The sequence below is a fragment of the Actinia tenebrosa genome, unplaced genomic scaffold (genome assembly GCF_029948245.1).
Source record: "Actinia tenebrosa isolate PJP-AT-01 unplaced genomic scaffold, QUT_ActTen_1.0 PGA_scaffold0__85_contigs__length_37466705, whole genome shotgun sequence".
Lineage (NCBI taxonomy): Eukaryota > Metazoa > Cnidaria > Anthozoa > Actiniaria > Actiniidae > Actinia > Actinia tenebrosa.
This window is the reverse complement of record NW_028292569.1, coordinates 3,585,218-3,610,828: the sequence shown is the minus strand read 5'-3', so window position 1 is coordinate 3,610,828 and position 25,611 is coordinate 3,585,218. Positions and strand designations below refer to the sequence as shown.

Below are 25,611 nucleotides of genomic sequence, written 5' to 3'. Positions count from 1 at the left end.
AATGAGCACGAAAAACCGGTTTTGGTTTGTTTTGGTATAATACGGCACGAGGGGTAGTACACGTGGAGCAATCATGCGAAGAAATGTCAAAACATACGTCGAATAATTTAACAAAAACCCCGATAAAAGTCATCCAACCACTTTCACAGCTGCGTGACATATGTAGACTGTGCAATTCCAATGTAAAGATATCTGGAAGAGGAAGATATAATATTTTCCAGGGAGCAAAATCGTTGGGTGAGAAGATAGCCGAGAGGCTATCGGTTGTTGTTGGATTTCCTATCGTAGAACATGCATCATTCTCCTCAATCATATGCTCCAAATGTAAAAGAACTTTCGATAAACTGGAAAAAACAGCTACGGAGATACAAAAATTTAAGGAAATGTGTTCCACATCGGCAAAACAGCAAAGAGAGATCTCGGAAGATTCGCTGCCTCGCTTCAAGAGATGCAACCGCGACTCGCCGAACAACTCATTGAATCAAAAGAAAAAAGTGGCAGCACCAAGTGTCGTAAAGAGAAGCATCCTCGGTGATATAACGCAACTAGTCCAGTCAGAGTTGACTATTCACGACGATATTATTGTCCATCCAAATCCGCCAAAAATTGCAGATGTTGAGGTAAGAAATAAATTCACATTTATTACATAAAAATCCAAGCCTTTTTGATTTTTCAAAATTCAACATATTAAACTTACATATGTTTCATTTCGTAGGTCAAAATAAGATATCCCTCCAAACCAGTACACAAGCACATCACTGACGAACTGGATGCTCGAATAATAAGGGGAATAGCGTGCAAAGAACAAGACACAGTTGTGAACGCCGTATGGTCGTCTGTTGAAATGAAAAACAAGATCCTTTTGAAGCTGGAAAACGATATCAGAAAAGAAAGCACAGAAATGTGTAGGAGAAAAAACCCTTCAGTTCTCAGCAGCACCAAGCCCGAAAGTATCATCAACTTAAAAGATTCTGTCGTCGTGAAGGAGTTGGAAGAACGTGCACCTACTCTTCATAGAATTTTAAAAACTGTAGCTTCTGGAAAATCCAAGCAATTAAAAAAGAAAAACGAAGACAAGGTCACACGAGCAATGTCCCTTGCCACATCAGTTCTGTTTAGATGTCGTACCCCTTACATGTCTGCAATGTCTTATCGGTTATCCATACTACTTTGGCATGGAGGAGCAGCAGCAGTAAGGGGGACTCGCGGTCAATGTCGAAGATTTACGGGTTTTACAGGCGGTTTAAGGAAGGGGTCGGCAGCGGGAATAAGCCGCGCGATAAGTCCTTACTGCTGCTAGTTGTCGAACCGCAAACGGAGGTTAAAATATCCTTTACATATAGATGGACACCATCACAAGCATTCGAAATAAAACTGTGCGCCGACTGCGAACTCAGGTGTTGGATCGCCTGGATGCTGACTTTGCCTTCACAACATTTATGGAGGGAGATACGGACGAGACGATGACAGAAGAAAGGGCTGAAAGAATAATTAACTTAATACCCGAAGGTAACTACCGGTTGGAGCTAACGTTCATAAAGTATTTAGACGGCGAGTGGATGATAGAAAAGGGGCGCAATCCTATCAGGGCGTCTGGTAAGAAGGACCTGTTTGTCTTAAACGAAAACACACGCCCGGGAGCATTGGTAGGAATAGACATGTTGTTCTACGAGGTTGCTTACCCGGTTACCGTAGTCATTTACGGTGCGTACAAGATAAAGACGCCAGACGTTAAGAAGTTGAAACCGATGCGACATCCCGGTAATTGCGTAGGGAAGTTAGTAAGAGAGTTCTTTGAAGACTCCTCTCGGGGCGGTAAACTGACTTTAAAGAGAAGAGAAGCCATCAGGAAATGGGAAAAAAATACTAATAGGACCGGAGGGTCGATAGACAACATCAAGAAGTTAGAAACGGCGCTAGAGAGGCGAATCCATGTGAAAGATATCACCGACGGCTTTATTTACTCCGGAACACACAAATATGGGGGCCGTGGTGCGCCTATAGTCATCTACCAGCACAATGGGCACGCCTGGCGCGAACTGCGATTCCCAAGAAAGAAGGAAACGAAGGTCTATAAGAATTCTCCATTGGCAGAGTTAATCCATGAGAATTCCATTTGGTTGATGGATTCAGAAGGAAGTCAGTTTATGACGCAAGACGGCACTTTGTATCGACCCGAAATTGAACAACAGCGCATTCAAAGCGCCTGTGAGACCTTAGGGGAAGACTTCTCTGACGAGGTCCTTAGCAGTCGCAGCTTGGACTTCTTAGCCGCAAAGAAAAGAAATGGATGGAAACCTGCCCCAAAAGAGTTCGGAGACATAGCCAAAGCCTGTGTAGAACACGGTCACGGTGGTCTGTGGAACATGGAGTACGACAAAGATGAGTATGTGTCTTTGGATATGAAACACTGTTACCCTGCAAGTTTTAAAGGTCTAGGGGATTGTAAGGAATATTACGACCGTTACGGACATCCAGACTCCCAATTCTTCCGCGTTTCGTTAGACGGTCACTACGACGCCCCAGCAACTGGATTCGTACGATTAACGTCTTGGAAGTTGGCTAAAGACTTACATCCCATAATTTACGCGTGGTACGGGAAGCATCTACAAGAGAAAGAATGGATACCCGTACCTCTATTGAAGTTCTTTGAAGAGCGCAAGCTTTTAAAATACACGGCGCATGAAGCCATACTTTGTCATGGCGCCTTTACGCAATGGCTCCCAGAACACAACCCCACAGCACGCGTTGTCATAGGAAAATTCACGCAGGGCGCTAAGGAGGGCGAGAAACACATGCAGCGACGCCTGATAACAGACGAAGGAGAGTTAAGCTTCCTTATTAAGCGCGCCCACGAACAAGGAACAATGGTGTCTGTGGAGAAATGGGACTACTTCGTAGAAGGTCAGAAAGAACAGAAATGGAATGCACTTTGTTACTACCAAGACCACAGGCCGCAATATTACCACCTGCGTGCGAGTATGTTAGCATATGCGCATATTAACCTACTTGCGATGCTCCTACGGTTTGACAAAGAGGACGTTCCGCGCGTAGCCACGGATTCCTTGTACGTAAAGCCTGAAGTGTTAGAGAAGATGAAAGAATTCTACACCGAAGATGAGTTGGCGGAAAGTGGTCAATGGCGCGTTAAAGATGAGGAGATAAAAGCATGGAGAGAACGTGTAGAATATCACGGAGAACATCTTTGCGGTAGCGTGGAACCAACCGGGGAGCCACTGCCTTCGGTTGCCGACCCCATTTCCTACCAACGCTTCTCTTACCTCTACGGTACAGGAGGCAGCGGTAAGACTACGCGTGTGTTAGAACTCTTTCCTAAGATAAAGGTGCTAACGCCAACGCACCGTTTGGAAAGAGAACTCTGCGAAATGGGTTACGACGCGCAGACCTACCACAGCTTCTTCCGTTGGAATGGCCAAAAGTGGGTACCAGAAGCCATCCACGACATACCTCCGGTGATACTTTGGGATGAGATTTGCACCGTTCCTTTAGAAATCCTCAAAGAATTCGTAGAATTCCTCCGTGGAAAGTGTCAAGTAATATTCGCCGGAGATCCCTGCCAGCCTCCTCCAATAACCGGAGAGATGCCCCATAAATGGTTAAAAGAAATGGTAGACCACTCCGAAGAAATTAACGCCGACTACCGCAGCAAGGATCAAGTAAGGAACCTGAAAGCGGAATTAAGGGGCCTTAGTGACGCCGACCAATGCAAAACACTGCGCAAACGCGTACGAGCGAAGAAATACGAGGACTTCCTTTACGCATGGCATCCAAAGGATCTGGTGCTGAGCAGCAAACGCGCAGCACAGTCTCGCATACAGAAAGACTTACTCAATATACACCGAGAGCGCTTCCCTACGCATCCCGTACCTGTTTGTTATAAACCCCACGACACCCGCATGCAAAAAAGAGACGTCTGGGTACCTGGTACCGACATCCAACTGCAGAACGCGGTAACGCATGACAAAGCCTGGGTACCCATAGAAAAGGTGGAAAAAATAACCTCCCATCCAGATTGGCGCTTAGGCTATTGCATGACAGTCCACAGCGCGCAAGGGCTTACCATAAAAGAAACCTTATGGATCATAGACCAGCGGCTGTGTTGGAGCAACCTTATCTACACCGCCGTAAGCCGCGTAGAATATGCCAAACAGTTAAAAAGAGCCTGGGGGCCGCAACTGCGTTACGACCGCACCCCAGAGGACGTAGCTAAGGAGAACATTGCTAAGAAACTCCTTCGCTACAAAAGACACGACGAAGAAAAAAATATGACGTTCGACCTATGCGCGGACGACGTCTATAAAAAAGGGGCAAGGTGTGCCAAATGTAACATACCTCTACTATGGAGGTTTGACCCAAATGACGATCAGCAGTTCTCCGTGGATCGCATAAATAATAAACGCGGCCATTGTAGAGGCAATGTAAGACTGACATGCCTAGAGTGCAATCGGGCGCGTGGTGCTGCGCTACTCTGAGTCTTTGGGGACTATGAGCAGCTCTTCCATGACGAATCCGCGACTTGGGCCATTTAGGTAATACAACACGGGTTGCCCTTCCTTGGTGACGGACTTCGAAATCTCATACGTTTCCAGGGACCAGTTAGGATCCGTGGCTCTCTTACTGCCACCTTCGAGTTCCCCCGGCTGATAGAGGTATCTGACCACTATGTTGCGGGGGAGCTTTTTTTCCTTCAGTCCGACCGCCCTCGAACTTCTGACATAGGACTTGTGTTCCACGTGTTTCTTTTTTATGGCATCCTTGGGTTTCATCCCCGTAGCCCTGGCCGCCTCGTTATTCAAAGCCGCGATGACCTGGGGGAGCCTCTGAGTCCATTCCCTGTTGCGTTTGGAGGGATCTTCCAGCTCTTTCCAATACTGGTACCCAAAGAGACGCTCGGCCAGGGTCTTATTGAATCTTTCGACGATGCTCTGACCCCTGTGGTACTCAGCTTCGGCTCTCCTAATCTTAGTGTCGTGGTCTTTCAGGGTCTTAGTAACCACGCCCATGAACTCTGTCCCCGCATCCACTTGCAGCAGCTTAGGCCATTTCAAGACGCGCTTATAAATCCTACCTAGGGCTTCTGCGACTTCCCCAGAATCCTTGCTGGTTATGGGTTCGGCGTCCTTGTATCTGCTTGCGATATCAACTACGGTCAAAGCGTATCTATAGGTCTTCTTTCTCACCTTGTCGTGCGGTAAGAAAAGCAAATCCGCCTGATGAACTTCATTAGGGGTATTTACGGTAAAGCTGGGCCTGGGAATGTACTTGGGCACGGGAAGATAAACCTGCCAGAGGGTTTGTTTTCTTAGCCAGTTCTTAGCCGTTTCTTCTGATACCCTGGCCGCGGTCGCGAGTTTCTTGATGGCCGACGCTCCTTTCCAATAGCCTTCAGGCCCATAGTAAATCCTTTTAAGTTTGTCCTCTACGCGGCCCATTATATGAATAGAATCGCGCTTCGCTTGATTCAAGCGAAGGATAGGACGAGATTGATCTTTCGCCCGTTAAAATCCACCGTCTTTCCGTCCACTTTAATGGTGATGTTTATGCTTTCTACCAAATTAGACAAATCATAGCTCAAAGAAATGGGAGTGTATTCTACTGGGTCAAATGGATTACCTTTGGGCAGAAACTTGGACATAAGAGAAGACTTTTCTCCATTGTTGTAACTATGGACCAAGTCGCAATAGACTTCGTAAGAGGATGCGACTTTCCATTTCACGGGTATGGCTGTGTCGGTAATTGTCTTGCCCGAGGCACATAATAAAGATCCCAATGGGTCAGACTTTCCAAAAGTTACTGAATAGTTTGGCATATTATGTTTGAAGGTCATTTCGTGCGGCAATCCTGTGGTGAGCGTATAACCGTGTTTTGCTAATTCCTTAGCAAGGGTGATTGGTGTGTAATGTCCATCGGGCAGCAATACGCCTTGATAATTGCCGCCGCCTTTATGCTCAGTGACCAAGGCATTGACTAAATTATACCAAGAATTGTACAAAGAGCAACTAACCAACCGAACTTTATGGGCTTTAATGGGGGGATTCAGATAAGTGGTAAAGTCATTCTTGTCGCTTTCCAAAAAGACGATCATATATTTCAGGAAACACAGTTCCCTTCGTTAGAGCAGATACGCCAAAGCTACGCCTCCGGCCAGCCCTGCGACTCCTACGAAGACCAACTCATTGTCTTTTTGTTTCTTAGAAGGCTGATAGTAATTCTTAAACTGAGGCCTTTTTAACCCCGTTAATGCCGCGGGGTGTGCTTGCGCATAGAGCTTAAAGGCGTAGTCCGTGTTTTCGAAGTTCTTATCCGCCTGCATCTTGTCTTGGTAGTTCTTATCCAACCAATCCCTGTAAGCTTGTCTTTTTTCATTCCAAGCTGCCACGTCTCGCTGATATTTCTCCAGCGCTAAGTCGTGTCTCTTCCTTTCGGCGGCTAATTCTCCGCTTTTGTCGCCTCTGACTAATCTATCCAAATATTGACCACCATAATTAGCTCCAGTGAATGCTAAAGCTGCAATGACTCCACCTGCGACTAAGCTAACCATTATATATTAGAAAATCACAGAGATTTTCACGAGTTACGTCGTTGGCAGGTACTTTTCCTTCCGTAGGTAATCCTTTAGCATGATAGCCCCGCCTACGGCAGCGGTCATTTTAGCAAAATTAGCGAAGCTCTTGCTTGGGTCTTCAGTAAAGTCTTCTTTGAGCACTTTCTTACCTACCCAACCAATACCCGCAACGATGGAAGTAATGATAGCTGCTTCTTCAACAGTTTTCAATAACGCGGTTGACATTATATTACAGAGCGAGAAGGTTATTACTCCATTTCAGGGATCTTACTTTTTCTAACAGCCGACTCCACAGGTGCGTGCACGGGCGCGTGATATGTTGGTGGTTCTACCTTTTTCGTAGCCCGCCATTGTAAGTAGAGGCTGCCTGCTGCTATAGCGACTCCTAACGCGCCAATGACGTACCCAGGATTAATAAAGGATTCCTCTTCTTTTTCCTCCACCTTTTCTTCTTTTTTGGCTTTGTTCTTTTTATTCATCTCCGCGAGCTTCTTTCCGGCAGCGACTCTGCCCGGAGATTTAGCCTTGGTAATCTTGGTATCTTCTACGGGTGGTTGTTCTTCGGTGCCACTCATCTTATATTAAGGGACTTGAAGGACTTGACAAGTAACTTGATGACGACTTGACAATGACTTGGCAATGACTTGACAACGACTTGACTAAGTACTTGAGGTGACTTGACAACGACTTGACTAAGTACTTGAGGTGACTTGACAACGACTTGACTAAGTACTTGAGGCGACTTGATCAGGTACCTCAGCAAGTGCTGCCTGGAAGACCTTTTCGACTTTTCTGTCCTTTTTGAAGTCCTTCCAAGACATCGTAAGTTCCTTCAAGTCAACGTGCTGAGCTACGTGAAGTGCCGCAGAGGCGACTGCCATTAACTTACCGCACTTCAAAGACAACCACCCGCAGGTTATCTTAAGTTCTTGGGCGATGACATAGTCATCACTAATGTCCTTCCGTAGTTGCTCCACGTCGTCTATGGGCAGCGCAAGTCCGAGAAGCTTGGTGGCCAGCTTAATGGCTGAGTCTGCTACGGCGTCCGTGGTCTTACTTGCAAGGGCGGCCTCGTACCTCTTATGGAACTTCTTAACTTCCTCTTCTGACAACTTATTAACTTGCTCATGGGTAAGTTCCTTGCCTATCATTTCTTTACACTTCCCCGAAGACACAAGGATGTTAAGTTGTTCCTTAAGGTTACTTTCGTCTAACTGCGCGGGGACTTCATCTAAGAGCTGCTCAATGTCCATATATGTTAATGGAATACGGAAACCTCAAAGAGAAGATCATTTTGGAATGTTGGTGCGTTTTTAGGTGCCGCATGTATTCATGCAACTGTTCCTTGCTTATCTCACCGCCGTAGTCGCTTAAGATGGTTTCCAGGTCAGACTTGCTCGGAGTATAAAATACGACAAGTGAACCTATGTTTTCCCTGAAGGGCTTAGAGACGCTGGTAAGCTGCTGCGAGAGCAACCAAACGCTGATATTGTCGTGTCTGCCGCTAAAGGCGAGCTTCACTAATTCGGAGGTGCGTCTTTTTACGTCGTCCCCGCAGGCAATGTCATCCAGTATGAGGAGTGTCTGAGTATTCTTGGGGAATTGTTTGTGCCAGAACTTAAGATGGCTGGATAACTCGTTAGGATCTAAGATATCTACAAAGAAGTCGTCATCTTTCACTCCTATGCCCGTCCAGGTGCGGTTATTCACGTAGGTGGGGCATAATAGCACTATGTAGTCGAAACGGTATCTAAAGGGTCCTAATAGCTGCTCTACCACGAACTGGGTCTTTCCGCAGCCGGTGGGTCCTACTATCAGAGCGTTACAAGGAATATGGTTCGGATCCATTATATATACGATGGACCCAGTGGACGCAGTAAGAAGGATTGCCACCGACGCAAAAGATAAAAGAGACACCATAGAAATGCAAAGGGAGGAGATCGATCGGCTGAAAGAGCGCGTGCAGGAATTGTACGATGAAATGTGCGGTCTGAAGCGCGCGGAGAGGTTTGGTGCGCTTTTGACGATGGCGGGCTGGGCGAAAGATTCCGTTAAGGACTTCATGCGGTATCCCTTATAAGGGTTAATAAATTCTTATTATATAATGAAGTGTAAGGATTGCGACAGGGAGTTCAGTAGCAAACAGGCTTTGCAGTATCACCAAAAAAAGAAGGTATGTTTTAAAGAGGTGGATAACGTCACCACCTGTGGCACTTGCAGCCGGCAGTTTAGCAGTAAACAGGCGCTGCGATATCACGTGGAAGGAAGGGTGTGTTTGAAGTCTAAGGAAAGACGCTGTGCTGATTGCAATCGGCTCTTTAGCACGCCCCAAATGTTGCAATACCACCAAGAAAATAGGGTGTGTTTAAAGGATGTGTGTGCGCGCTGCGGGGAGCTCTTAACCGACGCATGGCATCAACATAGATGTCGTGGTAATTATGATTTGGATGTCGTATGCGAGGAGCATGGTGATATCGCTGCGAGATGTTGCCCAGCGGAAACCATAAGGAAGTTAACTCTTCGTAAGAAAGAAATAGACCAACGCTTTACGGAGTTCGACCGCGCCGAAGGTACGCGCTGGGAGAACGCAGAGTATTGGAGTGCGCCCTGTGACGCGTGTGGCGGCTTAAGGAAAGGAGATGATCATATCTGGCAGTGTTTGTGCCCGCAACATCATCCCCGCGGTTTTAAGGAGTACTTGGATCGTTTTGATGATTGGCATGCTCAAAACATGGAGGTAAGGAAAGCCCGTAAGTAAAGTAGGGTTTGCGCAAAGAGTCTCAAAACACGCTCTTATATTTATTAATATTCTTTGATTGTTTATTAAGAATAAAAGAAGAAACATTAATAAATATAAGGACCCTTTTTGGAGAAGGTATGCAGAACTCAATAAGAAAAGAAGAAACATTAATAAATATAAGGACCCCTTTTAAAAGGTATATGCTAGCCTACGCAGCCGCCTTCTTAGGAGGATTCCTAATCGCCCTTTCAATATATGGACTGTATTACTTGCGAACTACCTGCCGACTGCATTACCCCTCGTAAGCCGCGTAAAAAATACACCTGCCTTCATTGCGACAGGGTATTCTCCGAAGGATCCTTTGTGGGGCATTGGTGCTCCGCGGATCCTAAAGCGCAGCGGGCGCTTAACTACAAAGAGGAGATGGAGTGACTGTTCTTTCAATGTCAAACTTCCATCGGCCATTTACCTTACCATAGCTGCGTAAGTGGGTGAATTCCTCGCCCTGAATTACGTACCGCACGCAATCCGGCGCCCAAAGGGAATATTCCTTGCCTTCTAAGTCTTTGAGGACTAACCGTAAACGGTCGATGTCTTCGAAGACGACGTAATTTTTTATTTCGTATGCTTTACCGTGGACAAGATCACGCCAGTGAGTCAAGCTGAGCTTCATTATACCTATGGAATATCTTTAGGTGCGTTTTCAAAGTGGCGTAGGACTTAAACCGCTTTACACAGCCCTTACAGGGAATACGAATGCCATCCGCGTAATCCATCAGGGCACGGCAGATAATGTCGTAATCGTTGCTAACCATCGTTAGGTAACCATTTACGTCAAGCTGTGAGATTTTCTTAGATTGCTTCGCGGATAAGACGCCGTTTCCTTTTGGGGTTTTCAACTCAATACACAACCCGCGGTATTTCTTATGCGCATTTAGGATTAAAAGGTCGGGTTGACCGGCTTGGTAGCCTTTTCGCCAGCAGGTTATTCGCTTGCTGTCTGAATCTTGAAGTTCGCCAAGACCCGGCGCTATGATGAAATCGGGGTAAAACCTACGTGTGTAGTCGACGACCTTCGCGTGTAGGTCGGCTTCATTTTCGATCTTGAATACTAACTTGTTTGGGCCGCCAAACCGCCTTTCTATTGCATATTTACCCGTTTTCCTTAGCGCGGGTAGGACTTCCTCAAAGACCCAATCACGAAACTCCACAGCTTTGGGTAGTTTGGAGCTAAATATCAGTTCGTACAAACCAGGTTCGGATATAAACACGGCATTTGGTTGCGTAGTAAAGGAGCGGTGATTCGCAGCCCCTTGTAGATCAACCCATTTTTTCTGGTATTTCTCAGATACGTGTGCTCTAATTGCATCTCTAGGGCGCTCATAGCCCAACGCCAAAGCCACCTCCTTTGCTTTGAAGTACAAAGTTTCGCCTTGCACTATGCATTGCAGTTTGGTTTCGTTGTTTTCGAATACGCGAAGCATTATATACCAACGATATTTTTTTATCAAAAGGATGAGCGAGTGGATCAATAGGCAACGCTCTTTAGCTGATTCATTTCTACGCTCAGTTGCGCGTCAGACACGACGAAGACGTAGCAGTTTATTTTGTCGCCGTCACTCGCACCGGCGTTCTTGGTGCGCTTGATCTCCAATGTTATGCCGTCCTGCGTATTTACCAACCGCAAACCCTGGCCATGTAGGTCTTCGTCGTTAATGGTGCGCATATCGATCCACAGCGCATACTTATCATTAAAGAATTCTGCGGGGGATATATGATCACCAAACTTGCGCATTGCCTCCCTGTACACGTCTGCGGGCTTTATTCCCTGGGAGTAGACCTTGTTTGGAACGCCGTTGATATTCACGCCAACGTTGGTAATGTTGGGGTTGTGAAAGGCTTCGGAGTTGCGCTTGCCGGCTTCGTAGGGTTTGGCAAACACCAGCATTAGCCCCGTGAGACTTCTTCGGGGGAGGTTAATGCTTTGGTTGATAACCTCATCCGTCTTATCCAAGAAGCTAAACGTCTTATACATTACTACGTGGTCGTATAAGAATGCCTTCCCGGAGCTGTATTCCATGCCAGCGCTACGGGCCAGCTCTTCGCTGTACACCGTTTCGTACTGTAGCTCTAAGTTGGTGATAGAATAGGGATCCACGGCTCCGCTAATTGCGCTGTCCATTCCTCCTATGACGTTCGTAGTGTCCGCCAAGGTTACTTCAAACTGTAACTCGGATAACTGCCTGGGGTAGTACACACCATGACTCGTAATTACTTCGAAATCCAAAGGGATAACGTACTTGCTACCATAGGCGGTCTTTACCCTTGTTGCGTCTGCTACTGCGGTTGCTCCACTGGAGTCCGTAGGCGCGGGGTTAGTATCGCTGCGAAGCTTACGAAGAATAACGCTTCCAATTCCCTGCTCTATCTTTTGTGCACGGTCAAAGGCTGTTAGCCACAGATCCTTATACGTGGTGTACAGGTCGTACCTATTCAAATCCAAGAGGGATTCCCCTGCGAACTTGATTCTCATCTTAGAAACGAGGTTCCTACCCACGTTATAGACGGTATAGCGCTTGTCCTTGGTGGTTGGTTGTATTGCTAGGTCAAACCTTAAAGCCAAGGTACCAGGAACCAATACTAGGTTATCCGTTAGGCGGGGCACGCCTACGTACAGGGTTTCCCCTGGCTTTGCGCTGCTGGGGGTAAAGGTGACCCGGTGAAAGGTGCGTTCTGCTTTCAGTCCGCCAACCTGCTTAGGTAATATGTTGGGGTTTAACTTTGAGCTTATCATATATAATGGAAGTAGAAGGAACGGATCCAGACTTTGACCCCACCACTGAGGAAGGTCAGGCTGACATTAACGACGGTGACGAAGAACCGCTGCTTCCCACCCAACAAGTCGACGATTCCCTAAGGGATAGGATTGCAAAGGCCTTAAGATATCCCAAAGCACGCGAGTACACGTTTCCGCGTGAGCACATAGAGCTTCAAAACATGGGCGAGCCGGAAGCAGCCGCACGGGAAACCATAGAGTGGGCGACGCAAGAGCTAGAGCTGCGCTACGACAACTTTGATGCTGACGACGTAAAGCTCACGGAAAAGGGAAACAAAGTCCTCATAAGCGTCCAAGACTTAAGATTTCCCGACAAAGACCGCTGGACAAAACCGCAAAACCTCTTTGATGAGGAGGGCAACGTTAGGGGTGACGTCTTGAGATTAAGAGGCTTTCAGCGTGCTACTAGAAGCCTGTTAGAAAGGCTGCACAACTTAACCGAAAGGACCAACGCGGAAAAACGTGCCGCGGATCTGCAAAGGGAGTTAAGAGAAAAAGATGTAGAATATGCAAAGCAAGGTCAGCTACTTGCCGATGCTGAAAAGAAGTCCGCCCATCAAGATGAAAGAATAAAAGAAATAGGAAATCAGGTGGATCAGGCCCTGCGCGAATTAGACAAAGCACGGGAGGACTTAGGAGAAGCCCAAAGCTCTGGCACCTCAGTGGAAGCACTGCGGGAAACGTTGGAAGAAAGGGAGGAAGAATACATGAAGCAAAACCAACGGCTTGTCGACGCACATAGGAGGGAAGTCGAATTTAAAAATCAAGAAATAAGGGAGCTGGTAGACCAAAGAACCCAAATTCGACGTGAAAGAAATCAAACTCAAAGGGCTCTTAACCTCGCCCTGCAAGAGTTAGACTTAATTAAAGACGATACCGATAACCTGCAAACCACCATAGCCGGCTCTTTAGTGGAACGGCGACGGTTGATGGCTGAAATCAATGCTAAGGAGGAACAAATCCGGCAAAGAGATCAGGCCATCGAAGACCTGGAGGGGCAAATAGAGCGGCAGCAAGAAGTAATCGAGGACCAAACTCATACCGAGGAAGAAAGGGAAGCAGCTCAAAAGGAAGTAGATACGCTCGAAATACGCCTTGCGGAATTGCGGGCTCAAAAGGAAAAGCTGGAAAAAGAGCTGGGGCTTACCACCAAGGAAAAGGTAAAAAGAGCTCTGGTGAAGTATGGTATTCCGCTGGCGTTTGCGGTTGCTATTAGTACCGTAGTAGGAGTCATCCTATCCACGCTTAAGGCTACAGGCGCGGGCGTAAGCAAGTTAGGTAAGGGACTAACGGACTTGGGAAAAAAGATGGCAGCCGGTCTTCCTGGGCTGCTGGGTAGCGTCCTTAGCCTGGTACTTAGGACCGGCGGAGAACTGTTGAAGTTCGTGGGGAATAACATTTGGATCTTGGTCGTCGCTATTGGAGTGGTACTCCTGAAGAAGATGAAGGGTTAATCTTATCCTTGTATGTTATGTCGGGCTTATCGTCGTCGGGTGTCCGAGGCGTCCTCGACTGGGGATAAGTAAAGATAGTATTCGCGCCGCCTTGATAATGCGGAACTAGTGGTATGGCGGTCATAGTAGAAATGGTCTTATGATGCCAAGCTCTATTAGGTTTGTTAATCGCACTATTTACGTAAGCTACGTAACTACCGCGCGAACCATCTGGGTGAATTTGTAACTTAACGTAATTACAATTAACCACCATTTGAAACGTAGCCACGTAAAACGCCTCGGAACTAAATGGATATGGCTGCGTCGAGAAATGAGTAGGCTCTCGATTATTGGTTGACGTTCTAAAGGGTGTTAAAGGCTCGTCATTTTCATCAACTAGCCTAAATCCCATGATACTACCATACGCCTGGGTAATGTCAATGCTACAAATGATCAATGCAAGGCCTCCAACTTCAACCCACATCCCAATATCGCGCCAACCGCGACCGGTGTAAGTTTCATCCCTTAAGTGATAAACGTAATGGGTTTCCTTCCAATGTGGATTCATATATTTAAAGGCTAAGCACCGTAAGAGTGCTGATGGTTAAATGGTTATAAGCCGTGTCCCTTTGATTTTCTATGCTATTCACACAAACGCTCCCCGTATCGTCTACGCGCATTTGCAGCTTTACCTTCCCATGGCAGTTGGCAACCATATGAAGAGTCCAAGTTGTAAGATTCTCAGCGCTATTCGTTGGCGGCTCTACGGAGAAATGCGCAGGCTCCCTGTTGTTTGTCTTCGCGCGCATAGGCTGCAGTACGCCATTCTCATCCAGGAACCTAAAGCCGACGTTGGCATGGCTGCTCGTACCAATGCAAATACTACAAAGGATCAATTTCTTTCCTGAGTAATTCAAATTCACGGACATGCCCGTGACATCAACCCAAGATGCCTGGGTGTATTTTTTCTCGCCTGTGTAAGTCGTATAAACACAATCTACTCCAGCTACGTAGGGGTTGTTCATCGCCATATATAATAGCTCAGACCAATGCTTGCGACTGTTAAGCCGGCTTTTAGTAAGTTATGGTCATATTCCTCAGGTATCGTAGGCAGGACCTTCTTTGATGGTTCCTTAACTACGGGTAGCTTCGTTTCGTGTACCTTTTTTGGCTTCTCCACGAAGTGAGGAATGTTCCTAAGAGTGTCAGAGTTCACGTCATTCACCCCAAACTTCATATCCTTAGTAGCTCGCTGCAGCTTATTGTTGTAACCCACGACGGAATTGGCGTTGATAACCAAATTACTTGGCATCAACCAACAACCAGGCGACAAAGCGTAATCCAGTCGCACTTTAGACTGCTGCACTGCAAGTTGATATCTCTGCACCGACTTAGAGATCTCATTCTCGATAACAGCGCTTTCGAAGAGGACAAGGAATACTTGTTGCGTTTCCTGTGACGCACCGGAGGCATCTACGATGGGGCTGCGAGTGCTAACCTGGGCCCCTAGAATGCAGTAAACAAAGGCTTCGATGCTTCGATTAATCCTTGCTAGGTTTTTCAGTCCAATGCCCTTTGCGGCAAAGAAAGGCGCCCAAGGATACTTTTCTTTGCTTTCTATGTAGTAAATTAAATTACCCTTCGTTCCGCTGCCTCCTAAGTCCAAGAATTCGTAAGAGCTAGGATACCCCATGCCCGGCGTTTCTATGCTGGCACCAACATACGAAGCATAGGTGTAAGTCTCTCCTAAACCATGGGCGGTACCCTCTTTGTTACGAAAATCGGGGTTGGTAAGCTTAAACTCATTCCTTAATCGCTCCCATGCGACTTTGTCATATTTGTTATCCTTCGGGTTAAAGATAGTGTCACTAGGAAGCGGCGCTCCTAACTCAAACAATATCCTACGAATAGTAAAAGCAACATGAAATCGCAGGAAAGGAATATGGAACATATCCGAGGCTATACCACATCCTTTAGTAGCAGCCCAGACAGCAAAGTTTAACTGCTGCGGCCAATACCGCATGTTGGGACCTGATAACCATTCTCTGGATTCTTTCCCTGAGTTATGTTTCATGGCAGTTTCTCTAAAGATGTCTCTGACCTTTGTTTTGAAAGTCGTAGGACCCACGGGGATTTCTAAGGAGGTAACCATCTTAGCAAAGTCATCCGCTCCACCTTTGTTGTCGTAAAATGGGTAACCCTCTGTTGTCGGTAATAAATTCTCCGGGAAATTAGGCTGCCTTTCTTTATGCTTAACGGTCGCCTTTGGCTCCAAGTCCGCATTGCTGTACATTCTTTCGCCGTTGAAGTAAATCCCATCAGGTCTGCGCTCAAACTTACTGGGGTCTGCATGCGGAAACATTTTCCTAAATGCTCTCCAGTTGGCATAATCCCTGTTGTCGTGATGTGGCTGCTCCTCAATATCATTCCCAAAAGCGTCGTACATTAGTATATATAATGGATGTTATACCATCAGCACCTCCACTTTATCCTGATTTACCTAAGGAGGGACCTAACGAATTAAACGCTGAAAACTTTAGGCTCAACAAAGCAAACTTAATCCTGGCTTACTTGGAAGGACAAGCAAAACACTACGAAAAAGTTAGGAAGAAATACGTCAGAGCCCGGAGTACGCTACATAAGATTGCGATAACTTCAGGATCCATTTCTGTTGTGTTAACGGGCTCCGGCGTTGCTACTTCGCTTACTGGGCCGGGAATAATCGTTGGAGTTCCTTTGGCCGGCGTTGGGGCAACCTGTGGTATTATTTCTGCTGTTGCTACGGGTATTATGAAAAAGCTATCCACGAAAATATCCAAGCATGACACGACAATAGCTCTATCTAGGGCTAAAGTAAATACTATTACCGATCTTGTCTCAAAGGCTTTGCGTGACAGAAAGATAGACGACGTAGAATTCTCGCTTATTCTGGCCGAAGAAGACAAATACGAGAAATTAAAGACGGACATAAGGAATAAAAAAACAGTCGTAAAAGATCTTTCCGAGGAATCTCGCAAAAAGATCTATCAAGAAGCGAAAGAAGAGCTTCAAAGAAAGCTTGCTCAGTAAACATCTGCTTCGAAAAGAGCGTGACAGGATTCTATTTACATATCGAACGTCAGTCTAGAAAATATGCAGATTAAATATAATAATTTTCACATACATAAGCGTCCAGATGTGTCTGGCGTTCGCTTGTGATCGTGGACTTTGGGGCTGGGGAGGCCTAAAGTCCCGAGTTCGAGCCTCGCTGTAGATGCATTTGGACCGGTTGCTGTGAGTGAAAAAAAAGCCTCCCCCACTCACAGCAACCGTGAGGGGAGGGGTAGAAAGTGCGATTCAACCCCGCGATGGGGGGTTTCGCGATTGGAAAAGTCAGGGGGTGTCTCGGGACGCTGTCCGGAGTTCACCCTCTGGTGGGTCGTAAGAAAGATATATGTGTATGTACTAGAGGGCCTCTGGCGCGGGATGAAATAAGCCCCGTAAGCCCAAAATGCAAAAAACCCCACTGGGGATAGCTTGGTGTTCTGCGCGATGCATTCCCCAGTGGGGTTTCTGGCAAAATAAACGCCAGTTTTGCATTTTTATTTTCTCGGAATCCATCCTAACAGGGGGTGGTTGGGGTCTATTTTGTAAAATATTTCGTAAATTACGTCAGGATAATAAGGAATATCCTTATTCAGCCGACAAAACATCCACTCGGCTTTTGTCATATCAGAAACCTCAGGAATAGACTTACCGGTAATTTCAGACAAAAGATAGGGAATAGCTTTGTAATATTTCCCTAGCTTTAATTTTTTCAACGCTTTCCGTAGGCTTTGTGGGGTTGGCTCTTCTAAATGGTCTATGATTTTCTTCTTTACTTCGTCGCTTAAATATACCGGATGTAAACCTTGGATATGACTCATCCAGTCCCTGAAGTATTTTATTCTCTTATATGGCGTTTTCTTACGACCTCCATTGGCGTAATACTGCTCTCTGGTAGCATTTGGTACGGCATTACGAATATTCTTACCACATTCGTAACACTGCGCTGACGTGTCGTCTTCTATTTGCATTTTCTTACCACAACACCAGAAACCCTTGGGCTTAGGTATGTTAACTTTGGATCTTAGGCAAATTATACAGAAGTCATTGGTGAACTTTTTACATTCATGCATCGTATATATATCGTACATTTTTATAAACACTTATCTTTGATTCCCAACACAGCAGCAGTAAGGACACGGCGCGCGGCTTATTCCCGCTGCCGACCCCTTCCTTAAACCGCCTGTAAAACCCGTAAATCTTCGACATTGACCGCGAGTCCCCCTTACTGCTGCTGGAGCTGAAAAGCAGGTATACATAATGACAATTTATATGACAATAATAATAATGATAATAATCGAAAACAACCGAAAGTAATGGTTCATATTTTGCAACCAAATCCCTACCCTTATATGCCCAAATACCTCCTCTTCCCACACACACATGGGATTTCCATTGATATATAGGCAGCAATGATGTGATACATGTATTTTCATTGTATTGTCCTTCTAGTTGTACAAAAGACTCTGTAAAAGTGGATTGAGTATGAGTCATTGGAGAACTCTAAAGAAAGTAGATGAATTTGGAGTTAACTTTGATGGAAAGATGAAAGAATGGAAAAGCCATCTGGAGCAATCTAATCAAATGGAAAACATTGTAGATGCAATATTTGCCACATGCGAGTCAAAAGACCAACAGCTACAAACCAGTCAAGCTACTACTACATTACCCATTACAGATCAGCTACAAACCAGTCAAGCTACTACTACATTACCCATTACAGATCAGCTACAAACCAGTCAAGCTACTACTAGATGTTCCAGTATCGATGCTTCAGCTATTGTAGAAAAAGTAAGAGCTAGGATAAATGGAGAATTTAGCAACGATGCCTATCTTCATGTTGTAAAACGCATTAATGATGAAGGTTTTCAGAAAGAAAAAGTCTTTGAAAAACTTAAACTCTCCAGTGGCTATCAGATTATAGGAGACAATGTAGACTTGGTAGTCAAAGTGAAACACATGTCAAGTGCCAACCAAAACAATAGTATTCATTGGTTCCACTTAAATGGGGTTCTAAACAGAGTACATGGGCACCACCTATCAAACAGTGCACCAATGAAGTCCATTCTAGATGTTGAAAATGTAGATTTATTCCAAGAAAATGTGGATTTTCTTAATGACTTGATTCCACTGGTCACTAGAGTAGTAGTTACAAAGATACCTGCTTTCAAGAATTTTAAGGATGTAATTGTTTGGCATATCCCACACAGATACTCTGAGCAAATGTCAAAGACATCAACACAGGTATTGTGAATTTTCAATCATTAAATCTATTTACAGTTTTCTTTTGTGGACATGCAAGGAGGGAGTTGGGTTGCTACTGGGCATATTATATATTTCAGAGTTTGGGGGATGTGATCACAACAAAAAAATTTCCTGATTGAACCACGGTATCATTTAAACAGTTTACCCAGTGTTTCAAGGAGAGTCCATAATTCAATCAGTAATGAGGTGCAACATTGATTTAATAAATATGTATTATTATATAATTTAATTAGGTTCCTCTTGGACTGCTCTTTAAGAATGAAAACATAAATGAGGAGATGATCGACATCCTGCAAGACCTACACAATAATTATCTACCAATAACCAAGAGCATTGAGGATGGTGATGAAGTAGTAACTGTTATTCAAAAGCTATTTTTTGGAGGAGATGAGTTGACTGATGAAAGAGCTAGACGTTCAAAGGACGCTCGATGTGATGGAGACACAGAGTATGAACGCTTGGAAGGCTTTTTGCGTAAAGTAGAAGATTGGCATGCTGTTAGGATCTTATACCAGGTACAAAAACAATTATGTATACTATGTTATATTATATTACATGTATATTCATTAAGCAATTCAGTCAACACAACCCTGGAAATCAGAGACTTAGACCAAAAAAATAAATGAATTCATGATCTCTATTCTGCCATCCCAAAACCTTACAAACTCACTTAGTCACTTCAAACTTAAAATTATGTTTTCATTTATTGCAAGTTTTTTTTTGGGGGGGGGGGGACTTCAAACTTTTATTGGAAATACTGCAAGATCAAATTTAATCTTATAGGATTGTTCTTTGGCCAATCAGAAATGACTATACAATAAAATATTATTCCGATTATCCATTAATTTTCACATTTATTCAAACCATTTCTCAAATTTGACTGTCTTTTAAATTGATGTGACCTCTTCATCTTTATCAACAGGTTTTGTATGATATATTTTATAAACCTGGCTCTGGGAATGATGTTGGAACAATGTGCTCAAACTTAAATGTGGTGAACAATGTGAATGCTAGGACAACCAATGTACTCGATAACCTCAACTACTGTAAGGACTATGTAAACTTGGAGACTGATGCTTACATTACAGCTGCAGCCATGAAATATTTTAACATGGATTCCTTGAAAACATCTGCTGAGTCTTTTATCCCACCCAACATCCTTGATGCATCAAAGCAAAGAAGGAGAATTTGGTTGCACAAGCATATGGAAAAAATGCTTTACAAATTCGTCATGGCAGACCAACAGCTGCAATATGAAGATATTCGAAGCACGATAGCAGCCGCCAATCAGCTTCGAAGAGTCTCTTGGTTTTATTGTGTTGTATGTGGCAAACCTTACAAATACTTAAAGGCCAAAGAAAATCATGTCAAAAAGGAACATCCTGATTATGAGGGGGAAACAACATTTATCCCAGAGGAATCGAAGGAACAAGTTGATTCTAAATCTACCAGCAAAGAGAAAGATGATGTTTTTGATTATGCCAGGTTACGACTCAGTATGGGCTTGTTTCTAAGAAACTTTGACGATGCAATTAAGGAAGGGGACGGAGAGCGAATAATAAGATGTTGGAAATTTGCATTGCTTATATACAGAGCATACAATCATACGAAATATGCTCTTGCTGCTCTTAATCTCCAAGCATATACCCAAGCTATGTTGACACCTCGACTTGCACACAGCTTGATTTGGAATCGAAGTGTGAACAATCATGGAGGTCCTGGAAGAAATATCCCACTAGACCTTAGATTGGAACACCTCAACCACTTGTTGAAAGGATTACTTAAACACCTTGGCCCAAATTTGACAGAAAGTGCTGCTGGGAGATGCAGTAAGGCTATCAGTTCAGTTGAAAGGCTACTGGAATCAGTTGATGATGACCTTGAGGTAAAAAGACCAAAAGGGCATCACAAAGTCCGAAAATCTGAAGCTGACTTCCAAACACTAGTAAATGAACTTGCAATTAAGGGTGATGTTTTTAAAAACTCTCCTTCGAATGAAAGATGTTACACAGTTATGGCCAATTTTAGAAGTAGCTTGATATCAGGTCTTGACTATACCTTATTAAATAAGTGGATAACACATCATAAGAAAGAATTTTTTAAGCTTGAACCCATCATTTAAATTATGACAGCACTGATTTTATTCCTATGATGAGGAATGATTTATTTCAATTTCATTAATTGTAAATTCTAGTATGGTGAAACGTTAAGGTTGTTAGCATAAATACATTGTAATTGATAAATAGTTTACCCATATTTTTTTTTAAACTAAGCATTTCGTGATATTTAGCCTGATAATGAGGCTCATCAGGCATGCGATGCCTGTCTGCATACATTTTTCTTTGAAAACACTTGGTTTCAAATATTCATATCTTCTTCAGTGTAAGGGCAAACTTTATCAATTATGAAACCCTGGAATTTTAATAATATAGACATGCCAAATTTGAATTAAACTTCTTTTTCCGATAAATAGAATATCATATTTCAGGATAGCATGATATAACCCAAGTCAGCACTAGATAATAGCTAATTATTTATATAAACACTGAACTACATCATTGCAAAAATTCTGAGTCAAAAAAGTCTGTATCCTTCCAAAGAACAAAGAACTAAAGTTCTTATATGCCCTTATTGCTTAGCAGCACTTATAGCTACTACAAAAATTTTTCTTTTGTTTAAACAGCAATTTTAGTACTGTTCAATAGGTTAAGTATTAGCACTATAGCCATAACTAGTTACAATAATAATAATTAGGTTGGGATCAAAAAACTGTGGGCTCCTAGAAATTTTCCCCCACACATTTTCTTGAATAAACAGAAGCCCATGGTTTTTGAATTCACACTGTTATTATGTAGTTATTATTTGTACCTAAAGCTCCATTAGCCCTGAAATGTTTGAATCCAAGGAATCCACTGACGAATCAGTGTCAGTGCCACTGTTATCATCATCATCTTCGTAATGTCCTCCATATTCATAGTCAATGTCCAAGTTCAGCTCCTCCTCAACTAAGTTTTGTACAGTGTTGATGTCCAGATCAAAGTCTTCACAGACATCCCTTATCATAAATAAAATGTCAACAGCATGTGACTTCTTGTAAACTGGAGTGAGTTCTATTATATCGTTGAGACAGAAGATGTTCTTGAGGTTCTTTAAAACAGATTTGATAAGGGCATTTGAGAAACCAGTAGTGGATTGAGAGGAGAGAAAGTAGCCTGGGCTACTCATCTCTAAGTCCTTCTGATAGTCAGTTAATAACTCTTTAAGTTCTTCTTTTTGACCTTTAGTAACCTTTCTTTTCTTTCTTGGTATTTGCTGAGGAGAGCTGCTCGAGAAAGATAGCTGCTCAACTGCACATCCTGTCTGAGCACAATTACACTGTACATGACAAATAGTGCAACATTTATGATTTCTTTCTCCAAAAGCACTTTCTCCAAATTCCTTCAACAAAATTTCTCTTAGACAACTGTTATTGCTGTTGACATAATCTTTGATAGATTCACTACACTTTCTCAAATGCCTACCAGTATAAAACAAAAGGGACTTGGCAGGCATTCCATTGCGACCGGCTCTACCAATTTCTTGCACAAAGTCATCCATTTCACGGGGGGGACCATAATGGATTACTTGATGTATATCTTGAACATTGATCCCCATGCCAAGTGCTGTTGTAGCAAAGATCACTCTGCAGTTTGCACTTGATTCGAAAAAAGCTTCGGCAACTCTTTCTTTGTGTTTGCTTAGTGTGTTTGCATGGTACATTCCAATTAAACAATTCTTTGACAATTGCTTAGAACCATCTGGATAATAGGCATTCGGTCCAAGTTCAATTTTGAAATGTCTATACAACTGCCCACACTGTTTTTGTGACTTGCAATACACAATAGTCTTTGGGGTATCCAGGTTATCCTTCTTTAGAGCAGAGATCAGCCATTCAAAGCACTTCAAATTTTTATTTACCTTAGCTTTATAAAGATAAATATTTGGCCGGTCTGGACTGACAACTATCTGGTGTACATCAGGTTTCAAAGCAAGCCCTTCAATAGTTTCCCTCCTGACTTCTTCTGTTGCTGTAGCAGTCAGGGCCAACACAGGTGCTCCCACAGGAAGGAGAGAGCGTATCTCACCAAGCCGGAAAAAACATTGTCGAAAGGCAGCTTTCCGTTGTTTTGAACTCTTTTTACCCCTACATGTTAAAAAGGAACCATTAGAAAGTGAAATGTGTTAGGTCTAAAGAGTAAGTGTGTGCAATTCTAAATATTAATATACCAAAAAGTTATTTTGAGTGTTGTTTTTTTTTTCGGAAAAGATGTAGGCAGGTAGTTATTTAATAAGTTTTTTTACCACTTGCGAATAATTCAGCCTTTTTTCTTGCAATGATTGAGAGTAGAGTATCAAGTGAGATTGAACGTAAATATTTTTATTATATAATTACCAATGAAATATCCATTTTTCTCTATTTCGAAAAATTGATATCTTCACACGTGAAAATAACATGTTATTTTCACGTGTGAAGATAACACCATTGCGATGGCTATTCAAAAATACACGGAAAGAATTGCCTGAAAAAGCCAAAACATACTTCATTGATAATTATGTAATAAACAGAATATTACATGGGTGTGCGGAGATACGAAATTTATCTTCTCGTGTTGAAAATCTCTTCAACGAAAGATCTTTTCAACACTCGAAGATAAATTTCGTATCTCCGCACACCCATGTAATATCCTCTATTTATCCTTACAACTGAATTGTTGTCGCAATTACTTACCACTTTGGGACAACATGGGCTTCGTCGGTAACAAGACCAAACAGATTCTTCTGGTACACATCAGACTGAAGCATACTGCGCCAATTTTTGTTGTCGACGAGTGACTCTGGGTTGGCAAAGACAACAGAGAATTTTCCTGCTTTCACGTCTTCTTCGACTTGTTCGTCAGTCAGGCAACAGGCTGAAACTCCATATTTTTTCAACTCTTTTATATGAGAATCTATGAGTGCATTTAGAGGGCAAACTACCAAAATGATAGGATTTTCTGAATAAGAAAATCCCTTCTCGCTTAAATATTTAACTACACCAGGAACAACTTGAAATATCAAGGACTTTCCGCTGCCAGTGGGAAGTACTGCCAGGACATCTCTTCTCTTAATGAAGCTCAGCAATGCTTCTTCTTGATTTGCCTTCAAATTTTTTATATTACCAAACTTTTCAATAGTTTTCTCGATCGCTTTTCTCCATTCGTAAAGGAACACAAGATCATCATCACTCTCTTCGACAGACGCCATTTTTCTTTGAATAATTATCTTGGGGAAACCGGTTTATATACAGGTTATGGCCCTTGACCAATCACCATGCTGCTTCTTCAGAGATAGTTGTTCAAACCAATGAGAGAGCGAGTTCAAATTCTGAACTCGTGAAAGTGAGGCTGTCGGCTCCTGTGACCAGAGGCCCCCTCCTCCCTCTCTCTCTCTCTCGCCCCCAAGCCCCACACGGCCTCTGGCACCCAGGGTAGTCGATAGACGGCTAACCACTATGCTATCGCGTAGCGTGAACCACTTCCCCTCCCCTGGTAGGGCGAATCATTTTTCGCATTTTATGCAGTAAGTTTTTAATTTACTGAATTTATCAGTTCATTTAACTGTTAGAGCTTTCATTATACATCTCTAAACGGTGGAATAACAGTTTTCATTGCCGATCTTGACAGCGAAATTGCAAAAACAAAACGGCTGACCAATTTGTGCCGTGCTGCTGTGGGCCACTAGACCTTCCCCCCCCCCCCCCCGGGGTTAATTGTTGCAATCGTGCCACAAATCATGCTTCCCGTAATCTATCCAGGTCATGTTCGGTCATACTTCCGATAAAATGGTATGCCATTTTCACTCGTGGATTACATCATCATTTAAACCATAATAATTTCTTTTCCTCGTGGCTCGAATTGCTACAGCAAATTTTCTGCCGTCTTAATCAAGTCCGGGCCAAAGTAAGAGCGCACGACGGTCTCGACAAGATAGTCTCATACAAAACAAACTCATTACTCAGATACTGAAAACTACAAAAAAATATTTATATATTGAAAACGATATTGAAAACTATATTGAACCGCCTAATTTGAGGATAAATAAGGCCGTACTTTACAGGATGTATTCAGCCCTTCAGGGAATTTAATATAAACAAACCAACAAAAAACAAAAACAAAAACAAAAACAAAAAAACGAATTGTCGGTTGTGAATTAAATAAGACCTTGAATCTCTTCCGATGAATTTTAAGATAATTCAGCCTTTTGCTCATGGGATTTTCAAATTCATTCTTAGAACGATTGAAAAACCATATCTTTGCAATAATCTAATATGAATTTATTGTGATCGATAATGATCAACAAGGCAACATTGTCTATAAAATATTTATATTTCTTTGCAATCATGTGATAAATAGGTTCTTGCTATGTACACTCAATTGAAGAATCGTTGTCGGGTTCAGAAACATAGAACATAGAAGCTGAGACCGAAATGGCACATGGGAAGTACGTTAATTAGATGCATGCTGTGACTGGCGACCCGTGGCATCATCCACTGTTTTTAATACACGTTTGGCATTCTAAACCGACTGCATGGATGGCGCAAATGAATAAATTATAATATAGTTATGTCATTTCCCATGTGCCATTTCGG

The 25,611-nt window shown here is 43.4% G+C and overlaps 4 protein-coding genes across 5 annotated transcripts in view; 3 read left to right on the top strand and 1 right to left on the bottom strand.

Annotated features, from left to right (window-relative positions):
• LOC148913259 (uncharacterized) overlaps window positions 1–25,611 on the top strand; it is a 34,695-nt gene that overhangs the window by 299 nt on the left and 8,785 nt on the right. The gene's annotated exons all lie outside the window — the stretch shown is intronic.
• Window positions 84–14,124, top strand: LOC148913261 (uncharacterized). The gene is made up of 3 exons (XM_089025759.1): window positions 84–620; window positions 716–1,192; window positions 13,996–14,124. The coding sequence occupies exons 1-3, from the start codon at window positions 84–86 to the stop codon at window positions 14,122–14,124; spliced, it is 1,143 nt and encodes a 380-aa protein (XP_088881885.1).
• Window positions 16,681–21,783, top strand: LOC148913260 (uncharacterized). Of its 2 annotated transcripts, none has more exons than XM_089034206.1 (4): window positions 16,681–17,685; window positions 18,132–18,923; window positions 19,178–19,459; window positions 19,867–21,783. In XM_089034206.1, exons 2-4 carry the CDS (start codon window positions 18,165–18,167, stop codon window positions 21,064–21,066), a joined length of 2,241 nt encoding a protein of 746 aa, XP_088890332.1. In that variant the 5' UTR covers window positions 16,681–17,685; window positions 18,132–18,164; the 3' UTR covers window positions 21,067–21,783. The 2 variants fall into 2 exon arrangements, with proteins under 2 accessions (XP_088890332.1, XP_088890646.1); XM_089034520.1 differs by having other exon boundaries at window positions 16,681–17,930.
• On the bottom strand, window positions 21,083–24,217 carry LOC116293661 (bifunctional 3'-5' exonuclease/ATP-dependent helicase WRN). The gene is made up of 2 exons (XM_089035036.1): window positions 23,713–24,217; window positions 21,083–23,127 (listed from the first exon to the last, which is right to left on the bottom strand). The coding sequence occupies exons 1-2, from the start codon at window positions 23,784–23,786 to the stop codon at window positions 21,813–21,815; spliced, it is 1,389 nt and encodes a 462-aa protein (XP_088891162.1). The 5' UTR covers window positions 23,787–24,217; the 3' UTR covers window positions 21,083–21,812.